The sequence below is a fragment of the Syngnathoides biaculeatus genome, chromosome 2 (assembly GCF_019802595.1).
Source record: "Syngnathoides biaculeatus isolate LvHL_M chromosome 2, ASM1980259v1, whole genome shotgun sequence".
In the NCBI taxonomy this organism is placed as follows: domain Eukaryota; kingdom Metazoa; phylum Chordata; class Actinopteri; order Syngnathiformes; family Syngnathidae; genus Syngnathoides; species Syngnathoides biaculeatus.
The window spans coordinates 3,983,413-4,004,667 of NC_084641.1; the positions used below are offsets into that span (position 1 = coordinate 3,983,413).

A 21,255-nucleotide genomic window follows, 5' to 3' on the forward strand; every position below is an offset into this window, starting at 1 on the left:
GTACAAAAAATATAAAGCTGTGTGTAAATTCTACATCAAAATTATGCTTCTTTTGGCTTGTCCCATTGGGGTCGCCACAGATGAATGCTCATATTTGTTTGGCACAACTCATGACCCCTGGTGTACCAAACCAATGCTCTAACAATTGAGCTATGGGGCCCCTGAACTCTACATCAAAACTAATACCTAAATATTTTTAAACATTAAATAGCTCTACCCCTTCAAGTAACTTTTTTTTTTTTTTTTTTTTTTAAAAAATACCACCCTCCTGGCGACCAACATACTTATGATACAAAACGGATTTAAAAAAAGTTTTAAATCAAGGTTTGGGGTGTAATTTTGTCATCACGTTGAAAGTTTGTCAGCGTATGGACACAGTAGTAATTATGCTCTTAATTTGTCTTTTGGTGTATCTCTGTTACTACCGCAAGACAAAAGGAGTGCGCTAAAATACTAAGCAGCAACATAAAACAGCAACATAAAGCTAATTGCTTTGACCATGGATAGACGGAGGGCAAGTCCTCATTTCTATTATATTGTAATATATTTTCTATTATATTCTAATACATTTTTTCAAGTAAACCTAACCCTGTTACTTATCAGAAAAGTACAATTTCAAATATTTCTTTTCCATTATTTATGTATATATATAGCTGAGTTTGTTTTGGATGGACTGGTGAGCATAGCAGCTAACATAGCGAGCATCTACTCTTGAGCAAAAACATTACCAATGATTTATGTTACTGAAATTAAATTGATACTAAAAGCAAATTTGTTTTCAAATAAAATGTAACTTTTTTTACTTGTAAAGGATTTATTGTGCAATATTTCTGAAAGGATGGTTCGTTACCTCCTTTCTTGAAAACGAAGAAGTCATGTCATCTGATTTTATGCACGAGTGTAACTTTCCATAAATCACTTGACATTGTTTCTGAAAACACATCCCGTCGACTTGTGAAATTATTCCCAAAGAACATCAAGACAAGCCAAGTCAAGAAAGAGGCAGGAGACAACGGTGACACGATAATAAAAATACCGGTTTTACTAGAGAAGGTTACAAAAATCATCACTATATACCAGTCATAAAACTAGTTCCAACTTAAAATAAACAGCATAAGGAAACACCTACTTAGATTACATTGCCATCAAGGTACAATGGATGTGTGTGTGTATGTGTGTTTATTTTTCATTTTTATTTTTTAGAAAAGGGGAATGGGGTAGGGGTGCAGAAGAAATTGGGAAAAACACCGCCTACCAAAGTTCTCCTACAATTGACTACACATCACCTGAAAAAACTGCAAAGACACGGTCATGTCTCCTTCATGCAAAGAACAAGGAAACAACAACACCCTGACATGAATTGTCGGATAGGAAGTTGAAGTTTGCTTTTACATCCGCCTGCCAGCAGAGGCAGAGAATGATTGGCAAACGTAGCGCACATGGCAATAAAAATCTTTTTTTTTTTTTTTTTTTAAATACAGAATAGACAGCTGCACACGTGAACAATACTGACATGCTTCATCTCATCAAATTGCATTTTTTTCCCTTTTTTATGGTTGACTTAGCAGTGGTCATCAATTATATAGTATAGTTTATGATTATGAAATAATATTGGATTATAAAATGAATGTATGAAAATTCCTGACTTGTTTAGTTCAGTGTAAACATCCAAAAACAGTCTGTGGCTCATCGGGGAGGCGTCAAGAAAGAAAAAACAATAACGTACTCGATCGCACAAACAAGTCACTCTTTTGGCTGGCCATTAAAAAAAAAAAAAAGAAGGATATAGAACCACAAGAAGAATTCATCTGCCTCGAACTCAAAGCTGATCAAATCAATTCTGTCGCATTTGAACTATTCATATCACAAGTACATCGATCCATTGTGTCACGGCCGCACTGTATCCATCCCTCTCACGACATTTCATTGCAAGTGTTACGTTACAATTGTAAAATCAAATGCAGAGCTAAACACACACAAAGGGAACATATACATGTTTGCAAAGTAATAAGAAAATGAATATCACGGACAAACGCGGACTCTTCTCGCTGAGTTGATTACAATTTTTTTTTGGAGGGGGTAACGAGACTATTTACAGCTGAGCCTTTTTTGCAAATAGGAAGCAAATTTTGAGCAAGATTTAGTGGTTGTTGTTTGGGTACATGCTTCAGGTAAGTGATTCCCGACCAAATTGACGGAAGAGATCCTCAGGTCCGGCATTGGAATGTTCGTCCGTTTTTTTTTTTTTTTTTGTCCGCTTGCACAGTAACAATGTTTTAAGCATCTACAATAAATCAGTCAAAAATGCAAAGAAGTGGAAAAATAATAATGAACGGCAAAAACATCAGAAGAAACATTTTCAGAGTACCTGGCATTTTCAGAGTATTAAAAAAAAAACAACATTCGCACACATTCACACAATATATTCATATTCATATATACTGTATATATGCATATAAAACATCAAAAAAAAGAGAGGATGTTGGTCGCTGTCAGGCTTCCCCGTGGGGGGCGCTAGCAGTAAACAAAGTTTGTTTCGGCCGCAGGGAGTCGTGCGTCGAGAGGCTGCGCTGGCCAGTGGTGGGAGGTGGGGGGCGAGTGGGGAGGACCTGGGCCGGCCTGCTCGGACCAACTGACCCCAACAGCCAGGAGACGCTTGGTAACCGGTGGCCCACGCATGAGGTCGCCCCCTGACGGATGAGCGCTCACATTTTCAAGGCTCTTTTGGGGCGGGGCTTCTCTTCCCTGACCCTCAATCCTGTTCCCTTCTGGTGGGAGACCACGCCCACTCCATCCAAGATGGCGGAAGGGAAGAGCAGAGAGACTCAGGAGCTCCGGGGACTACTGAATATAACTGGGGGGCGTCGTTTTCATGAAGGAAGTTGGTGGGTGCTAAGGTGTGGTGGGTGGCAGCTGAAGGTGTGCGGGGGAGACGGGCGCTGCTATTAGCGGGTCGCTCATCCTTATGAGTAGGAGGATGAGTTCTGGCCTTCCTTGGAGCGCGCCTCTGCCTCCAGGTCCTGGTCATCCTTCGTCTTGATGTCGTGGTAATCGTGCGTGGAGACGACGCTCTTCAGGTAGGCCCAGTTGGCTGACAAGATCATCAGATAGTGAATCTGAAACGAGATCACAAAAATCTTGCCGTGGACTTCTTGTGTCCAGATTTTCTTGTCCAAAGGCAACACTGACCGATGCAAAAGCCAGTGTGACACTGTTGACTCTATCAAACACGCTGACAGTGCTCTATCAGGCAATTTTGTGAAACTCCAACATGACTGCTTTCTGTTAAGCACGATAAGGCAAATAGTTTCGGGTTTGCTATGATTCTGAGGTGGCCCCGTTTCCCGCCAGAATAGATCCACCCTTGTCCAGAGCAAATCTCCATATTCAGAGTAACAACAACAAAAAAAAAAAAAACAAGCTGTCATAGACTGACAATCCTCAAAGTAATGTTTGCTTGAGGATCTTAATGAATTATTCATTTTTGACACAGGACCAAAAACAATTTTTGCTATTTAGTTGTAAGTAGTTTCTTTGCAGGTGTGCAAAAGCTCATATAAAATCGTTTAATGGCCCTCGTAGTAGTTGTCATGGGTGCTGCAGCCATGGAAGAGTGGGTGTCACCCCTGCTCCCCCTCACCGTTTTTCATGCTTACACCAAACAGCATTGGAGAGCCGTATCAAGTGTTATTTTTTCCAACATGCGAGCTACAGAAAAGCGGACTCTCACTTTGCCACAGTTTAAAAAAAAAAAAAAAATCAATGCTAGCAAAAAAAATCTGAAGCTTGGAAAACAAATTGTGACCCTCTGCACACAGATGGATGCAGAGGTGGGCAACTGGGGAGAATTTCAACCCGTGGCGTTACGCGTTGAGCGAGAGAGAGCCAGAGTTGCTATGGAAACAGATCATTGCGCCATGGCAACGTGCATATTAAGAGACCAAGCCAAGCTCACCAGTGCTATGACGGTCGCTCCAGCGCCGGCTAACGCCACGATGTAGAGGTGGTAAGACAGGTAGAACTGCAATTCAAAACAGATTTAGGCTTAGTGGAGGAAACTAAAAGTAGTAAAAGTCCTGCTCAAGAGCATCTTACTTCATTGGTGTTGCAAATGTCTCCCAGAGTGGCACCGCAAGCTTTACCCGGCGTCGCGTTCCAGGGAATGATACCTGTGGGATCAAAGGCTTGAGTCCCAGAGAAAAAGTGGCTCCTGTTTTCCTTTCTTTGCAAATCAAAGAAATGATTATGACGCCGATTCAAATTCAGCGGAAATCCGACCATGCGGCCCCGCGACGCCGGAGCCATCTTTGTCCCACTTGGGAGGCGTCCCAGCTGCGCCTCACATGTGGCTTAGAAATTCAACAGTAACATAAGCTGCAGGCTAAGGCAGCCGTGGATTTTCCAAGCAGTTCCATAAACTCATTGTACAGTTGGGATCTAGTAAAATTGAAAGAGACTCTCTCACTCTCCCTCCCTCACTGGAATCCTGGGATGTTTGCTCAAAAAGTTCACTTAAAAGTATAACTCACTATTTTGGAATCTACCACACATTTGTTCATTACACAAATAATAAACTGATATGCAAACATGGTGAAATATAAATACATCATAAACATTTCACAAAGCTGTGTCTGGCGCCTGCGCAAATAGGTCAGTGCCACCTACCGTACTGCCTGACATCCACGCAGATGGAGTCGGGTGAGGTGATGTTGGAGTCTGGGGACCTCATGGCAGCGCAGGTGTTCCACATGTTGAAAAAGAGGAACACTGGGATGGCCGTGAAACCGAAGATGGCGAAGAAGGCGAGGGCGAGGATGTAGGTCAGGAACATGAACTGAAAATATCAAAGAGGTTTGTCTCCATGACACCCGTCCTTTATTAAGTTGGGGAAAAGAAAAATCCATGTGCTACCTGGGCCTTTGGTGGGGACTTTACTGACTTAACCAACCTCTCTCTTAAAACCAATCCTGTTACATCACAATTATATAAACCATTAATACTAACTATCCAAAATCAGAATAGTTTGTAACTCAAACAGCACGCATCTGTGCCGCTGTGCCTATTATCTGGAGAAGTTATCAATCAGCATCTATTCATTCATTCATTCATTCATTCATTTTCCAAGCTACTCATCCTCACGAGGCCTCTCCAAGCTATCACAATCAGAATCAGCACTAATGGCCAAGTATGTAACAACACCCAAGGAATTAGTCTCCGGCAGTCGGTGTCTCCCTGGTACGACATTCATGTTGAGTACTGCACAACGCTTGTATCACCGTGCTGCCCATTCAGCATTTAACATTTACAAAATACATGTTTAATTGCCGGAAATCCTTATTAATAAACATATTGCACCCGTCAAATTTGGCTTGCTCAGACCAAGCAATGAGAGGACGTAAATTGGTGCCCTCCTTGTGGGTCTGTGAGCGAATTTTGAAATCTGATTGGCTGAAGAAACAGTCCCATTACCAATACAAGGAACCAAAAAGAAATGTGTGAATAATTAACTGTAATTGTGTCTAGATGCCACAATATGGAAGAAAATCACTTAAATGGAGAGGATCATGAAACATTAATGCTGTGCTTTGAGCACATACACAATCATGAAAGTTAAAGTGTGTCATTCGGCCAACACTGTGTGCGTCCGAAACTAGCTGAGTTATTCGATCATTTTTCACGGCCCCTAGAATGAAGCCATACACTTTTGGTTGTAAATAAAGGTCAGCGCTACTGAGGTTGTCCAGTCCTTGCTGGCCTTATATGCTCACGAGGGCAGATTGAATGTCTGTGCCAATTGGACCAGAGAGGTCAAATCGTGCCAGAGTTACCCTCAAGGGCCAAGAGCGCAACATTTTATGTATGTATCTATCTGCACTTTGTGTGTGTGTGACGTACGAAGGCGGTGATGCAGCGTCCACACACGGTGGTCTTGAAGTCACTCTGCAGCTCCTTTTTGATGGCGCCGGTGGTGTAGAAGCCCTCAGCCAGCAGGACCACGGCAAAGACGAAGAAGAAGGATGCCACGCCGTAGATGATGTACTGAAAGATCTGAACGCTGAGAACACGCAAATATTGGGAAGTTTTAAAGCAACCAAAGGTCGCGTGGCCTTTGCGCCGGCGGAGGTTCCAGAACTTACACCAGGGTGAGGGTGGCGTGGTCACTGGGGATCCTGGAGAAGTGGTTCTCCAGCATAGTGAGGGTGCCAGTCAGTGCTACGTGGCCACAACCGCAAAACAGGGCCACACCGGAGAAGCAGAGGATGGTGGCCACCAGGGAGGCATATGGCACCCCGCCCAGACACTTGATGCAGCACTCGAAGCATCCTACAGCGAAGGGGGACAAACATGAACACACCACGAAACTCTTTGGCGATTGAAGCGCTGCTAAAAACCAATCATGCACCTCTACGATTTATGAAAGCGCTTGCTGCCTAAACAACTTGGAAAAGTGTCAAACGTAACACTGCTTGGTTGAAACGTGACGTTTTACACAAGAAAAATGGTTTGCTTCGTCCAGTCCCTCCTAGAGCCATTGTGATACTTCTTTCTTTCTGTGTGCTTGAGCTGACCTTTTCCTTCTTTCTACTCTATTTCATTATTTTATAAAGGAGGATATTACAGTTGTAGCTTCCTAATTAAAAAAAAAAAAGTTTTGGGGTTTTTGGGGTTAGCCTGCAACGGATTGATGACTTTTCAAATTCATTTCAAATTGGGAGATATGACATTAGATGTGAGTGTTGAGTTGTATTTTATTCCTCCCTTTTGTCTTGCAAGAAACCTCGCCAAAAATGTCCCCCCCCCCATGACCAGATGACATGAATAAATCACGCGGCAGCACTAAATAAATGATCTAAAAGCAGGGGAGACGTTTTCTAGGGCAACCAAGAAGCAGCGCTTGAGTGTTGCCCGTGTGAATTCTGGGATGCGCTCGCGGACTTTCTTCTGCGGATGAACATCAACAGTCAAGAAAACGAAGAGCAACAAGGAGGGGGGACTCTTATATAACGGCTTGTTAAAAATAGATCCTCCGGCAAAGCAGGAAGTTTGTCAGGGAGGCGGAAAAAAAGGATGGAATGAAATGTCTTTTGTGCCGCGTTTCTACGGCGACCAGCTCCATTTGGCAACCCTGAAGCCTCGTTACCATTTTTGCGTGTTGAAAAGTTTGTTGGACTGAAGAAGACCACTAGGTGTCTTCACAAGTGTGCACGCGCAGCTTTGCACCAGCGAGACATTCTCCGCCCTTTCCCCAGCTCACACAAGCCCCTCAGCTTTCATCGCCGATAGTTATAACGTCGGCAATCATCGACATCGTTTGCGGCACAGCCCAAACGAACAGACGTCCTGCCAAAGCACAACTAGAGGGGAACCGTTGGACTGAAAATTGTCCTTTAACAGTTTTCTATCGAGCCCTCGCTGCAGCCATTTGACTCTCCCGCTTGTTATTGATGATTTTAAAGAGCAAATTGAGTTTTGGCTCCACTAAGGGGAGGGAAGTTCATCTGCAGTTTTTCTTGCCATATGCACGAGATGTCTCTATTATTCACGGGGAAATGATGGAAACTTCGCAACATCCGGCCACCATCAGTTCACATAGATTTCCTTGCAGCGGCAAGCCAAAATCAGTCGGGGGCGCAAATGCTAAGTTCAGCTCCCTGGCCATCTGGCAACAAACACCACAGAAGAAGAATAAAGAAGGACAATACCTTCGTTCTGGACGTGTTTTGTCCTCACATTTTCTGTTTCTGCAAGTTTTGTGCAGAGCAAATGTTTTTACAGCATGTTTTTATTCACTGCAAAACTGGTCACTCAGTGTCAATTTTCCTTTTAAATGTTGTTGTTGCTGGAAGTGATTGATTGTACTTCCATTCATTTCGACAGGGAAAGGTGTCTTGTGATGCAAATGTTCTGGGAACAGAGCGAGCTCATGCATTGATGCACACTCTTATCTCAAGACAGCACCGTATGGTGCCGTAAGTCTCAACTGGCAGGCGGCGGCCCTAAAAAGTGGGTTGCAAATTAAAAATTACAGGCCGTCCTCCATAGAGCGCCATAACATGTTTTGAAGTTTCAAGTGGCACGTAATGAAGTAGTTTGTTTTCATTGGATTATTTTAGATTTATCAAGTGTTTTTTTTAATACTGATAATTACGACTTTAATACTGTGTATGGTGTAGATTAGTGATAGACTATGACACATGGCTGATTTACAGACAAATACTGTATGTTTACAAAAAACTGAGGACTCCTGTCCAGTGATGTATTCAAAGTGTATCCTAAATTAGAATAAACTTGAATTTGGAAAATAACATTATTATGAAAAAGAGAACAATGTCAAGATGAGTGAAATTTTGTGGGTGTATTTTGTGCAATTAACTTGCCTGCTTGTCTTTCAGACTTTACCAGGACCGTTCTGGGACGGATGCCGTGCTGCTCAGGATTTCAAGGTTATGCCCAGCACATGGTGTAAACTGTGTGATTCGACGCTTGATTAAGTCACAGCGTTAAGACGCTCCCCTCCAAAGTGTGCTGCTTATGATGAAGAGTCTCGTTGCATAACGGTGGGCGTTGCATAATACATTCAAATCCCATTAATGTTAATGAAGAGGAGGGTTAAAAAATCGCTCGCCCGAAACCAGGCCGAGTCCTCGGGGAGCTCGTTGGGGGTCGACGGAGTCATGACCAGGGGGGTTACGCACTGACTCGACATCCTGCTCTTAAGCTCCAACCTCAACTGCTTGTCTAATACCATATCAGAGAATTTACATTCACATTTACTTCTGCTTGGAGACTACTTGATAGAACAAATCCAAACTTGGGTGTTGTGCACAGATGCATTGTCTCCCTGCGCCAACGGGCTTGACTCTAGTGGTTCTGGACTGCTGTCACCCAGCAACTCGTATTTTCTTACTGTTGCACACCCCCAACCCACGATCAGAACAATAAATTATTTTTTTTGGTTTAAAACTATATCCTCTGAAAATACACGTACAGAACGGTGAATTTTTAAATGTCTTTTATTTGAAGAATCTACATTTCCCGTCAATGTGAATATGAGTGTGAATGTTTATAATGTGCCCAGCGAGTGGCTGGCAACCAGTTCAGGGTGTAGTCCGCCTCTCTTCCCAAGATAGCTGGGACAGGCTCCAGCACTCCCACGACCCTTGTGAGGATAAAACGGTTCAGAAAATGGATGGATCCCGCCCAAAGTATATTGCTTGCCATGTTCCCCACTCGCCAGAGGTCTAGGTCTAGGTCGTTGATTTGACTGGTGACGAGTAACGTTTCTTGTGGCTTAGCCAGCACGTTCCATGGAGGAACTGAGAACGCTTCTGCACTACAACAAAAACAAAATCAGTATACAAACACGACCAATGTTATTGGTCCCGAGCCACAGGAAGAGAATCACTGCTTGAAAGCATAAATTCCCTTGCGGGCTTCTTTTATACACACGGGCCCGCTTTTGTCGCCCGGGGAAGTGGTTTTAAAAGCCCGCTAATAGGAACCAGACAGGCCGGAGTGCTCGGGCCTAATGGAAATCAATGGACTATTCATTAGAAGTGAATTGAGGCGACACTCTGAGGTCAGGCCGTTGCTCCCGTGTTGCGGCCGGCTGCGTCCTGCCATCTCGCAACGCGTTCCGCCTCTGCCCGCTGCCTGAAATACGACCGGCGGTCCACATTGCTCTCGCGCTCGCTCACTAGCTCAGACAATCTGTTGGCATGCCGGGGCTACCCGCTGCATCGTATATCATCTCAGCGCTCTTATAATATCCCGTCTCAACATCAGGGAGAGGGCGCGCCTGCGGTCAGCCAGGAGAGGTCTCGCCACATTAGAATGCAGATGCTGTGATAATGAGCAGGACCGGTGGAGAGGGATGCCACACCGGCAACTAGAAGGACAAAGAAGCAAGCGAGAGATGCGAGCCAGTCAGTCATGGAAAGGGAAATGAAGGCCAAAAGGAAATGAATGGAAAATTTGTTGTTAGTGGGCGTTCCAAATTATTTTCTTGAGTTTGTCACCGTCATCTCAGTAATAGCCAAAATAAATAAATAAATAAAAAACACAGATACACGCACATACACGAGTTCAGATAGGCAAGTAGTAATACCAGGTATCTCATTTCAAGCTATCGGGTACTTGTGAAGACTCTCGATACCTCTACTTTTCAGGTGACAAGATGGTGAAAAAGGATAGACGGACGTGGAGCCAACAGCAAACGTGCCTTAGCACAATTTTGTGCGGGTGGTGCCCCGACAAGCCAAAATATTTTACGTGGTCTTCGTAACAACAGAGCCTCTTTGCCTCAGGCTGACGAGTATCAGTTGCCATGGCAACTTGTTACCCAACGACCCAGTTCGGCACTTTAGCGTGTTGAGCTTAGCAGCCGCTGTTGCTTTTCTTGCCCTTTCTCTGTTTTCACAGAATTGAATTCCGAACCCTTTATCCTATATGCAGCTTATTGAGTCACTTAGTTGCAAAAGTCTTTTCTTTGTATTATCTGCAGTGGAACCACAATTTAACGGTGTTCAAATTACATGTGTATAAACAAGTGTGGCGGCACGGTAGATCAGCTGGTAAAGCGTTGGTCTCACAGTTCTTATGTTCCGGGTTCAATCCCGGACCTGCCTGTGTGGTGTTTGCATGTTCTCCCCGTGCCTGCGTGGGTTTTCTCCGGGTACTCCGGTTTCCTCCCACATCCCAAAAACATGGAACATTAATTGGTCGCTTACTTTAGTTTTCTTCTGATAAAGCTTGTTGAAAAGCCAGAGACAACAAAATTGCCCCTAGGTGTGATCATGAGTGCAGCTATTTGTCTCCATGTGCCCTGCGATTGGCTGGCAACCAGTTCAGGGTGTACCCCGCGTCCTGCCCGTTGACAGCTGGGATAGGGCCCAGCACTCCCACAACCCTTGTGAGGATAAGCGGCTTTCTAAAAAAATAGATGGATGGATGGATGGATGGATAAACTGGTGTAAAGCGGTCATTTAAAATTCCCGTTCCCATGCACCATCAAGCTAAGTCTGGATAAAGTAAACTTTTCAAACATTCTAAAAATTAGTTTACATTCACTTACAACAATTTTGTACTGTACTGCTGTTTTAGGCCATGAAAAAAGTGTTTCAATTTAATGGACAATCTGATTTGACCGATGCCCCCACCATAAATCGAGGTTGCAATGTATTGAAGCTGGATAGTGTTGCCCCCTGGTGGCCAAGGCACGCTACCAGACCACAATTTTAGTTGACAAACAAGAATTGAATTGAATTTAATTGCATTAATTATATTCAATGGTGTTGGAATTGTATAATTTTTATACCATTGAGTGCTATTTTGCTTACTAAAAAAAACATGTTTTGTGAAGGCATGTAACGGATCGATTCCTCATCTGTTATGGCACCGCTGTACTGTACCCAGGTTTGAGAACATTTTTGGGGCGTTTTCTATGAGATGTTCTGAAAGTTAAATAGATGTCTCGGCCTGATTAAGACTGAGAAAAGCAGGTGTAACCATTCCATTTCAAGAACAAACAAACGGAACAAATGGTGAGCAAAACTCTCCATCTGGCTTTTGCAATTCAAAGTTTGTCCCAAGGGGGTAAAAAAGTCTGGTAATGGAGTTCAGTATTTATGTGAGCTTGCTTTTTTCTTTCTTTCTAGCAAACACCTTTTAACAGTAAATTGAGCAATAGCTGATAATAAAAAAAAAAGAATATTACCCTTAACTTGGGATTTCAAAACCACATCAATCAATTTGCCGTGTGGTGTAAGCTTGAGTTTCCTTCCGCCAGAATTCAAGATGGCCCACCGGGCCACAAATTGTGTCGTGCCAACTGAGCGAGTGGCTCAGAAATTACGCAACCGACTTGGCCGATGTTGAAGAAGTCAGTCATAGAATTTGACTTTCCGGGCATTCTGAGGGGACGTCCGAACATTGTGGCAAATATTTGATTTTCCGTGGACGCGGCCAATTAATGACTAACAGTAATCGCCATCGGAGGGCATTCAGAATCGCTGGGCAGGCAGAGGAGGCTGGCGTCACTCGAGGACGAGGCATGCTGTGCCAACCTGTCACGCTGCTATTCATATCTCACTGCAGACAGTGCCCACCACGACCGCTGTGCTTTGTGAAGAAGGAACGTGAAGGCAAAATGGCCACAAAGGGATGCGAGCAAGCATGTTTGTGGAAAGCTCGAACGCAAACACAATGCTGCGCCACCCACTGCACGCGTGTAAAAATAGAGCTTTTCAACCACCCCTGGTCACTGGCACGTAAACAAATGAAAGCGCAACAGACGCGCGCATCCAGATGGAGGCCGACGGCACGCTTTGGGCAATTGACTTCAAATGCGGAATACGTGAGCCTCCCCCCCTCGTGTGTGACGGCTTTCACGTGCTTCCGCGACCTCACGCAGCGCTGCAGGCTCAGCCGAGGATACAGTAGGTGAACTTTGTACGAGCGTGTACATGTGCGTGTGTGATAGAGATGAGGGCTGAAACGAGGAAACCGTGCAGAAATCTAACATGGTGGGTTTCCATGTGGGCCTATTTATCATCTATTTTCATTCATTGCCAACGAGCGAAATTTTACATTTTATTCTCCAGCAGCATCAGGCCTTTCGAAAATAACCGTCCATCTTTGCTTGAAGCGTGAATTAGCACTTAAACTTCTTCTTCTTCTTTTCCTTTCGGCTTGTTTTTGACCAACTTATTCAATCGAATACTAGCAGGAGAGAAGATACCAGAAGAGTGGAAGAAAAGTGTGCTAGTCCCCGTTTTTAAGAACAAAAGCAATGTTCAGAACTGTGGAAACGACAGCGGAATAAAGATGATGAGCCGCATAATGAAGTTATGGGAAAGAGTAGTTGAGGCTAGACTCAGGACATAAGTAATGTATGTCTGGATGAACTTGAGTAGGCTGCGAAGAGTTCTGACCTCAACCCCATAGAACACCTTCAAATTGATTTGGCCTTGTCGTCCAACATCTTCACATATGCTCCTGTAAGAATGGGCAATAAGTCCCATTGTTGAAAGTCTTTGAAACTATTGCAGCTCCAAAATGGTAGAGAAACACGATACTCAAGCATTTCAACTTGGAATGAGATATCACTTCAAATCATATATGAGTCAAGACAGACGAGACAATATTTTTGGAAATATACCGAACTTTACAAAAGCGTGGTGTGAACAATTGTTGACAATTAGTACTCCTGCTAAAAGAATTTTAAGCAAAGCATCTGGTTTGGACAATGGTTTTGCGATGTTCGTCTAAAATAAATGAAGAAACCGAAACAGGTTAAAACACCTTCCCTTATATAAAAGTAAAAAGTACAGATTCTGCAATGTACTTGCAACAAAAGGCAAAGCTAAAAATATCTTGTATATATATTTTTACAATCAATTATATTACATTACATTTAGATTAGCTGGAGAGTTTTGGAATGCCAGAAGCTGAACGACTCACAATATAAAAGAATCTGTCAGAGAAATTCTTCGTAATTCTGTCTCGGTTTTTCTGCACCTTGTGAGTCGCTAACATCACAATCGATACAGCCATCAAATTTCTGAAAAATCAACTCAGTGCGGGAATGACATATTTGTACTTGTGCCTCGAATAAAAAAAGCATCATCAGATTTCTGGGAGCCCAGCGCAACAGCGTGGATCCGTGAAGGACGAAGACACGCCCGTATTTACGTGTTGACCGACAAACACGCCAAATGTCAGCACCAGCACCTGACAGATGAACATCAAACAAATTTGACCTTTTCAGTCACCGACCTTTTACCCTTTCTGGCAATCACAAAGTTCAACTCGTCTTCTTTGTGATCTGCTCGCATTGCTGACCATTTTCTCCACAAATGATCCGTTGATAAAAAACAACAACAACACAGGTGCCTTGGACTCCTTCTGGAGCATTTTGGAGCCTCCAGACAATGACGTCATCTCAAAGTGCTGCTCACGCACCACACGAGGAGGGGGGGAGGGGGGGATCGAAGCTTGACGTGGGCTTCAAGGAGGTTTTTGCTTTCTCTCATCGAACAGGACCCAATCAAACGGAACTTCAGAAAGAGCAGCCGACGTCCGAAACAGGGCCGGGCTTCAAACAGCAAGATGATGCGATTGAATCGAAGACAAACAATTGAGGAACTGAAACATTTGCTTGCATTAATTTTCTGGTGTGGCGGCATGGTGGATCAGCTGGTAAAGCTTTGGCCTCACAGTTCTGACGTCCCGGTTCTATCCCGGATCCACCTGTATGAAGTTTGCAAGTTCTCCCACTGCCTGTGTGGGTTTTCTCCTTACACTCCGGTTTCCTCCCACATCCCAAAAACATGCAACATTAATTGGACACTCTAAATTGCCCCTAGGTGTGATTGTGAGTGCGACTGTTGTTTGTTTCTATGTGCCCTACGATTGGCTGGCAACCAGTGCAGGGTTTACCCCACCTCCTGCCCGTTGACAGCTGGGATAGGCTCCAGCAGTCCCCACAACCCTTGTGAGGATAAGCGGCTAAGAAAATGGATAGATGGATGGATAATTTTCTGGTGCAGAGTTTATTTAGGTTATGCGTAGAAAAATTTCATGGCACAAAAAAGTATTATGAAACAAAAAAACGTTTTTGGAGTGGTGCATCTTTTCGGACCCATGTAACGGCGTTGCGCGATGGGCTGCGTCTCAACTTCTCGCAAAGTCTGAGGATTCTCCGTTGCACCTGATTAAAATGTAGTGCAGGATAGGGATGACATTTTCAGCTCTTTTTTCAAAGTCATCAAATAATATTAATGTTTACGCAATTTTATCATGTGCAACCGATGGACATGTTTGCATTAAGTCGATTCAAGAGTTTTTCTAGAGTGTATATCCCTATTCACCTTTTGTTTCACCTTTATTCATATTGCACATAATTCGCCATATCATGGGATTTTGGGTGTATGCTGTGATTTTTTTTTTTGTGGTATGGTAAAGCAAACACTTGGTAAAAAAAAAAATCCAAATAAAACATCAAACAAATGACAAAGAATAAAAGGTACATAGTGTACGGTACTACTGTGCATTACTGCATGATTAAAAAGTGTTTCAGTGGATAAAAAAGGTTTCTTAAGAGTATGGTGGCAGTTAAAAGGAGTGTCGAAAAATTAATGAATCTGGGGTGATTTGTACTGGTTTAAAATACAGTACTAAGTATAAATAATCGGAATATGTGCTGTAGCTACTTTACGGATTTCACCTATTGCCGGGCCTGTCTGGAACCTAAGCTCCGTCATAAAGGAGGACTTTCAGTGTGATGATAAAAAATGAAGAGTGAATCAGAATTGAAGTATTACTTCTTGTACTATTCCAAAATAAACACTGTAAAGACATGTTATTGTCCAACAAAACACATTTTGTCACATGACCAGAAAGAGAGCAAACTGACACATTTTTGATGGCACATTTCGACTGTGCTTGTTTTTAGTTGAAAATGGCTTCCTTTAACCAAGATCCCATGCGATATTGTGGGCGTTGTCTGTTTTGCAGCCTCTTTGTGCAGTAAATCCACGCTGGCTGGCTGGCTGGACACATCTACTTCCACTTAGCCAGCTCGTTACTTTATCCTCGCTGCTAGTTAGCAGTAGCTGGCTAGCTCTTGTCAATCATAGGCCACGATGTGCTGGATGAATCTTGTGTAACTTTATCTAGTTCAAATGCACCACTCGCTGTCAGCCAAGAATGTCCGTGGAGATTCTCGGCCATGTGCAGTAAACAAAGACCATCGTGAAAAAGGGCAGTAAACGCATTGCGGCAACATTGCAGCGCTTATTAGAATTAAGTAAGCAGTATAATATTCTTTAATGTTTTTTCAGGGGGATGCAAAAATTCATTTTTTTTTTCCAGTTGACTCATGAGTTAATTTGAATCATTAACGGTTCGCTCATAGGCCTACCACAAGATTATTTGAGTGTGTGCATCTTCTCCATGCTCCTTGCGAGTGTATTCATTTTGCATTTGTGTTTGACTGTTTGTCTTGTTCAGTAAACGGCTGAGAGTGCCACAGTGACTGTTTGTACTTTTTACCCCACTTCACTTGAGCGGTGGGCATATGGAAAACTGGCGAAGCAAAACCAAACAAACAATCTTAATCAGTGTGAGCTGTAATAATGACGATCTTGTTTCAGTATAATCACAAATGGATTGTGAAGTGGGGCCTTGTTTAGGAAAACATTGAGTTTTTATCGCATTGTATGAATGGCAAGAGGTTAATTGGACTTTCTCCAGTCTAGCGGAAGAACATTTAATTATATTGCGTGTCGCAATATATCATGAACATTTACAGGCAGATTTTTGTGCCATTCCAATGCATCTCATTCCGACTGAAGACCAACTGTACACATGCGAGGTGATCTATTCTGATCTTGTGTAAATGTGTCACACCTTTAATCACAACAGCTGTTTTACAAATGTGTGATGCGCTGATCGCTGCAAACATCGCAACATTTATCGAGCTGGAGGTCAGCCGTCAATTGAGCACAGTAGTGTTTCGACATTTCTGGTCATTAAAAAAAAACAATCTCATGTTACAACTGTGACAATAACTTGTTACAAGTAGCTAAAAACAAGAAACGATTGAATGATTCTGATTGACCATTTCCATGATGTAAATTGACTTCTAATCAGTTGGGCAAAAGGAATATTGCCTCTGTGAAATCAAATTAAATTCTTTTGGATTTGCCGAGTTTATCCCAATTATGCATTTTAAAACCGATTCTAATCGGGATACATTGAGCCATCGTAAACTCATGTATAGATAAAGGAACAGAGATACAGATGGAAAATAAACTTTTGCATCAATCACGTAAAATTATTGTGGTTAATCAGCAATTAAGCTGATGGTAAATGTGGTGATATAACTTGGATAAATATTCAGAGCCCAAGTGGTACCTGAAGGTCACGCCACGCAACTTAAACCCCGATTTGGAGCCAAATACACAACACAAGCTTCTTACGCGAGCGCGCTCGTCTTTTGGCTCCTGGTACAAATCTTCAACGTCTTATTGGACTCGGTAAGCTGATGGTCACATTCCAGATGTCAAAGTGCGCCCACAGCACTTCAATTTATTTCAGTGCAGCGGCGTGGGTGGACCCAGTTGCGCAACGTACACCTCGGCTGCGGACGGCGAGTGGAAATGGGCGATTCGACAAGTCGGGGGGTTAACTGCTGGTTCTGAGAGCGCTCGACCACCCTTGCCCAGCTGATGTTGCGCAATGGGCCCTCGCCAGGGAATGATGTCATCGCTTTTGAAAGCATCGGAGCCAAGCGACGCCCCGCCAGCTTCGATCGGCACAGCTGCGAGGGGACACGCTCAGGCGCACAATTTTCAGAAATTGGGGATTTGCTCAACTGGGCCCTCCAACTACAACGGAAGGAGACAAGCCCAGACAAAACCGCAAACTGTAACGCAGTCTGCACCAACAGGCACGTGCACAGACATTTTTGGGGGGCAGGTGCAGTAGTATGGATTTCATTTACAATGTCTATTTTGTCAACACCTCCCGCCCAAATATATACAGCTTATCTCTCTGTGTGTGGGGTTTTTGTGTGTCTAGTAACAAAGTTAATGAATGTAAAAAAAAAAAAAACGTGTTAATATTTATGTACAGTAGTAAGTTTTAAAATGGATGTTTTACAACACAGTTGTTTTCCTTCATTGAAAGATGAAAGAAAAAGAGTGTATTTTTTGTGGTGGTCTGTAATGAATTTATTATTCCATTTTTAATACATTTTGATTGGGAACATGTATTTGATATTGGAGAATATTGAGTTACGATCTTGAGTACCACTTGCAGTGTGTACTTTTCTGTGCATGATACTTTGACTTGGTAGTGCAGCGAGATTGTTCAAATGCAAAATGTGTCTTGGCTCAAAAAAGGCTGGCAAAGCCGGAAACAGATTCCAAAGCGACATTTTGCACCTTACAACCAAATGGACGCCCACTCCCAAATTTGCCCAAAAGGATTTTAACAACCACACGATTTATGCACACGACAGTGTTGATGATTTTGACGGTGGTGGGGAGGTGGGGGGGGGGGGTGTGACAATCAGCCTGCACACTGCACGACACACCTTCGCCTGAAGAAACACGTACACACATACACATGCACACGCACACACACTGAGACGCAGCAACAGTTTGACGTAATCTACATTCAATTCATCTTTTGACACAAACACACACCGCCAAAATAAATGCACGCAGTGTGATTCGTTTTATAGGAAGCTTTTACGTGCAGCGTGTAGTGAGGCGCTCGTGCGACTGATGCCCACGGAGCCCGTGCGCGCCTCTGCGTCAAGTGCGCGCGTCTTTCTGCAGCCTCTCTCCACGCACGCACGCGCGCGCAAAACACACGCCAAAAGAAGACTTCCATAGTGGAGGAGGAGGATGTAGTCTCATGCATAAAAAAAGAAATACATCCAATCAATCACAGGCTGACGTGCACGCGCACGGGTACAGCGCCGCGGGTCACCAATACGGTGCGAATCTGTGCATTGCATTGCATGGAAAGCTTTCAAGTAAATCGTGGAGTCTTGGACGTAAGGCACACAATGACATGAAATCTGGACCACGAACTACTGAAGGTTAAAAAACAAAGTCCTAGTCTTTGCTTCCTTCGGGAGGGTGTCTATCAGAATAATAGCACCGCTATTGTTCGGAACAGGAAGCCACCGCAAAGCCGGTTTACCGGGACTCGGGTTGGCACAAACCAAACCACGGGCCGCAAACCACTCGTTAAAAAAAAAGAAATAAAAGAAAAGACGCAAAAGGCAGTAGCAAGTGAAGCCTACCTTTACTCTCCTGTCCTTCCTCTTGAGTCTCGTCCGCGTTGGAGTCCATGGCGGGCTTTGTTCCATCCATGATGATGCGGCCTGATGTTCTCCGGGCAGTGCAGCTGGGGGGCTGTGCTGGGTGGAAGGACGGACGAGCCTAGAGCCTGGAACCTGGAGCGGAGCGTGGGGACTTGATGCTATCTCTCTCTCTCTCTCTCTCTCTCTCTCTCCTCTCTCTCTCTCTCTCTCCCTCTCTCTCTTTCTCTCTCTCTTTCTCGATCTCTCTCTCTCTTCTCCCTCTTCCCCCCCCTCTCTCTCTCTCCTCTTTCACCTCTCCCCTCCCCCTTAACTCTTTTGCACAACCTATCTCTCTGTTTCTCTGTCGTCTACACGTGCAAATGCTCTTGCCGGCTTGTATTGATCCCTTCAAACTGTCACCACGCAAATCTTTCCAAGTCTTTCACTCAACGCAGACTACCTTTTCATTTTTTGGGGGGTCATTTTTTCCAAAGGACGCGAAGGCCACAAAGTGCAAGAGCTGTAAATATGCAAACTGATGTGTGGCCATGCGTGAACGCGCAAGCGTAGCATCGCTTCCCCCTCTCCATCTGGTGAGTTGAGACCGAAAATGAGGGAGGGAGGAGAGACAAGCAAATCTTGTGCCTTCAGAGCCTAAATTGGGGCATAGAAACTGCAGCTTTAGCTAAACCGATGTGGTGAACTGATGTCACGATTGACCAATCACATCGTAGGGCAGTCAACACTTGACTTAAGAGGAGCAACTTTGTTTACCTCAAAGGATGCTGATGCGAGGGTGTTTTCACACCATAATTCGCCCCATTTTCTACTGATTATGAATATATCCTGGAACAATGAGGCGCCATCTGTCCAGAATCCTCTTACAGTTTTAGCTCAGGTCCCCAGGTGGCCCCATTTCAGGCAAACAAGTCCAGGGGGTTCCCCTCAGCCCCCTCAGTCACTGTCCACAACTCAAAATATTGACAAGTATCAGCCAGACCGGCATGACATTTAATGGGCACATTTAGCCACAGGACATAAGAAAAAAAACCAACAACATTCGCTGTGTGCCATATGTAGGCGAGCCAAAGAGGGTCATCGCTCACAATGAGTGTTTGTCATGTGAGCAAACCTGAAACACAATCTACAAGCACAAACAAAGAATTCTGATGCTCGACTCTTACTGATGTCTTCCAAGCAGACGTTGGCTTGGTAACGCGTTTCTTTTTGGGACTCGCGCCCCACTGCGCTCTCACAGTGAGCTTAACCAGCAACATGTTTTAGGCCATTTAAAACCAGTTTTGGGCTACGTCTTTGGTGCCTGGGCCTTCAGTGGGGACTTTCTCCTATTACAGCAGGGGTCTCAAACTCACTTTATCTTGGGGCCACTAGAGGCAGAAGCTGCCTCAGCCTGGGCCGCAGAGGCACATACACGTGCGCACAATTTCAATTAGAAATGAAAAAAAAATCCCAATCTTCTCAAACGTATTTCTTTTTAAACACAAAATTAGATAAACAAGGATGCTGGTATTAAATGAGTTGTGTGCCATACTGTGATTGGTAGGTTCGTCAACTCCGCACACAACATTGTAAAACTGCTATTCATAAAAAAAAAAAAAAAAAAAGGCTGCACTAACATTAAACTTCATAATAGAGATGACAGTCTTGCAGGCTGCAAATGGCCCCAGGGCCGCCAGTTTGAGACCCTTACAGTATTACACAAATACTAAAACACAAAAAAACTAAAATCCTCAGCATCATGAACCCACTTATCGAAGCCATCACCCTTTTGGGAGCACCCGCGGCACTTTTCGCCTCGTTGGTCACGAGTTGCCAAGACATTTTCACCTACTGAAACACATTTTGTGCTCTCCTGCACTTGGGTTGCATAATAGTAAGCAAGCCCAGGTGGCAAATGTGGAACTCAATTAAAGTTCATAAGTCTCATCATGAACACAGCCACTCTAAACTGCTCACAGTTGTGGCTAATGATGCAAAGACGTTATTACAACCAGAGTTGCCGAAGTTTCACAATGCATAGAAACAATCTGAGGGGGAGAGGAAGAGGTAGTCGACCAGGAAAGGCCAGGCAACAGTGATCTGAGACCGTGGTACACATGCCCCCATCCGTAATTTTTTGCAACATATTGCAGGCATCAATTTCAAAAGGAAAAAAAAAAACCCCAATACAATTTATCAGGGCGGCTGCGCTGCAACATGGCAAAGAAGAATCCAGCCAAGAAGTCATTTTTTAGGCTAGGGTTCATCCAGTCTGAAGAATCATACAAGAACAATCAAAAAGATGGAAGCGTCGTGCTCTCCCCGCTCCAAACGGTTCATCAATGCAGGGAAGGCGATGGCTTCCATTTTGGGGATTCTCGGGGTTCGTCATATCGATGGGTTATCTTTAGCATCGCATGCCCAGCTGGTGGTGC

The 21,255-nt window shown here is 43.9% G+C and overlaps 1 protein-coding gene across 1 annotated transcript; it reads right to left on the reverse strand.

Annotated features, from left to right (window-relative positions):
* Positions 1-1,022: 1,022 nt before the first annotated feature.
* Positions 1,023-18,966, reverse strand: LOC133493865 (neuronal membrane glycoprotein M6-b-like). The gene is made up of 7 exons (XM_061807795.1): positions 18,821-18,966; positions 6,138-6,324; positions 5,896-6,055; positions 4,666-4,834; positions 4,096-4,169; positions 3,956-4,021; positions 1,023-3,116 (listed from the first exon to the last, which is right to left on the reverse strand). The coding sequence occupies exons 1-7, from the start codon at positions 18,888-18,890 to the stop codon at positions 2,964-2,966; spliced, it is 879 nt and encodes a 292-aa protein (XP_061663779.1). The 5' UTR covers positions 18,891-18,966; the 3' UTR covers positions 1,023-2,963.
* Positions 18,967-21,255: the final 2,289 nt, after the last annotated feature.

Excerpts from the sequence above, each read along its gene's own strand:
- LOC133493865 (XM_061807795.1), bottom strand. The coding sequence starts at position 18,890 with ATGGATGGAACAAAGCCCGCCATGGACTCCAACGCGGACGAGACTCAA. Across the intron at positions 6,325-18,820 it reads GGAAGGACAGGAGAGTAAAG|GATGCTTCGAGTGCTGCATC; the intron begins GTAGGCTTCACT and ends CCTTCGCTGTAG. Across the intron at positions 4,022-4,095 it reads ACATTTGCAACACCAATGAA|TTCTACCTGTCTTACCACCT; the intron begins GTAAGATGCTCT and ends TTTGAATTGCAG.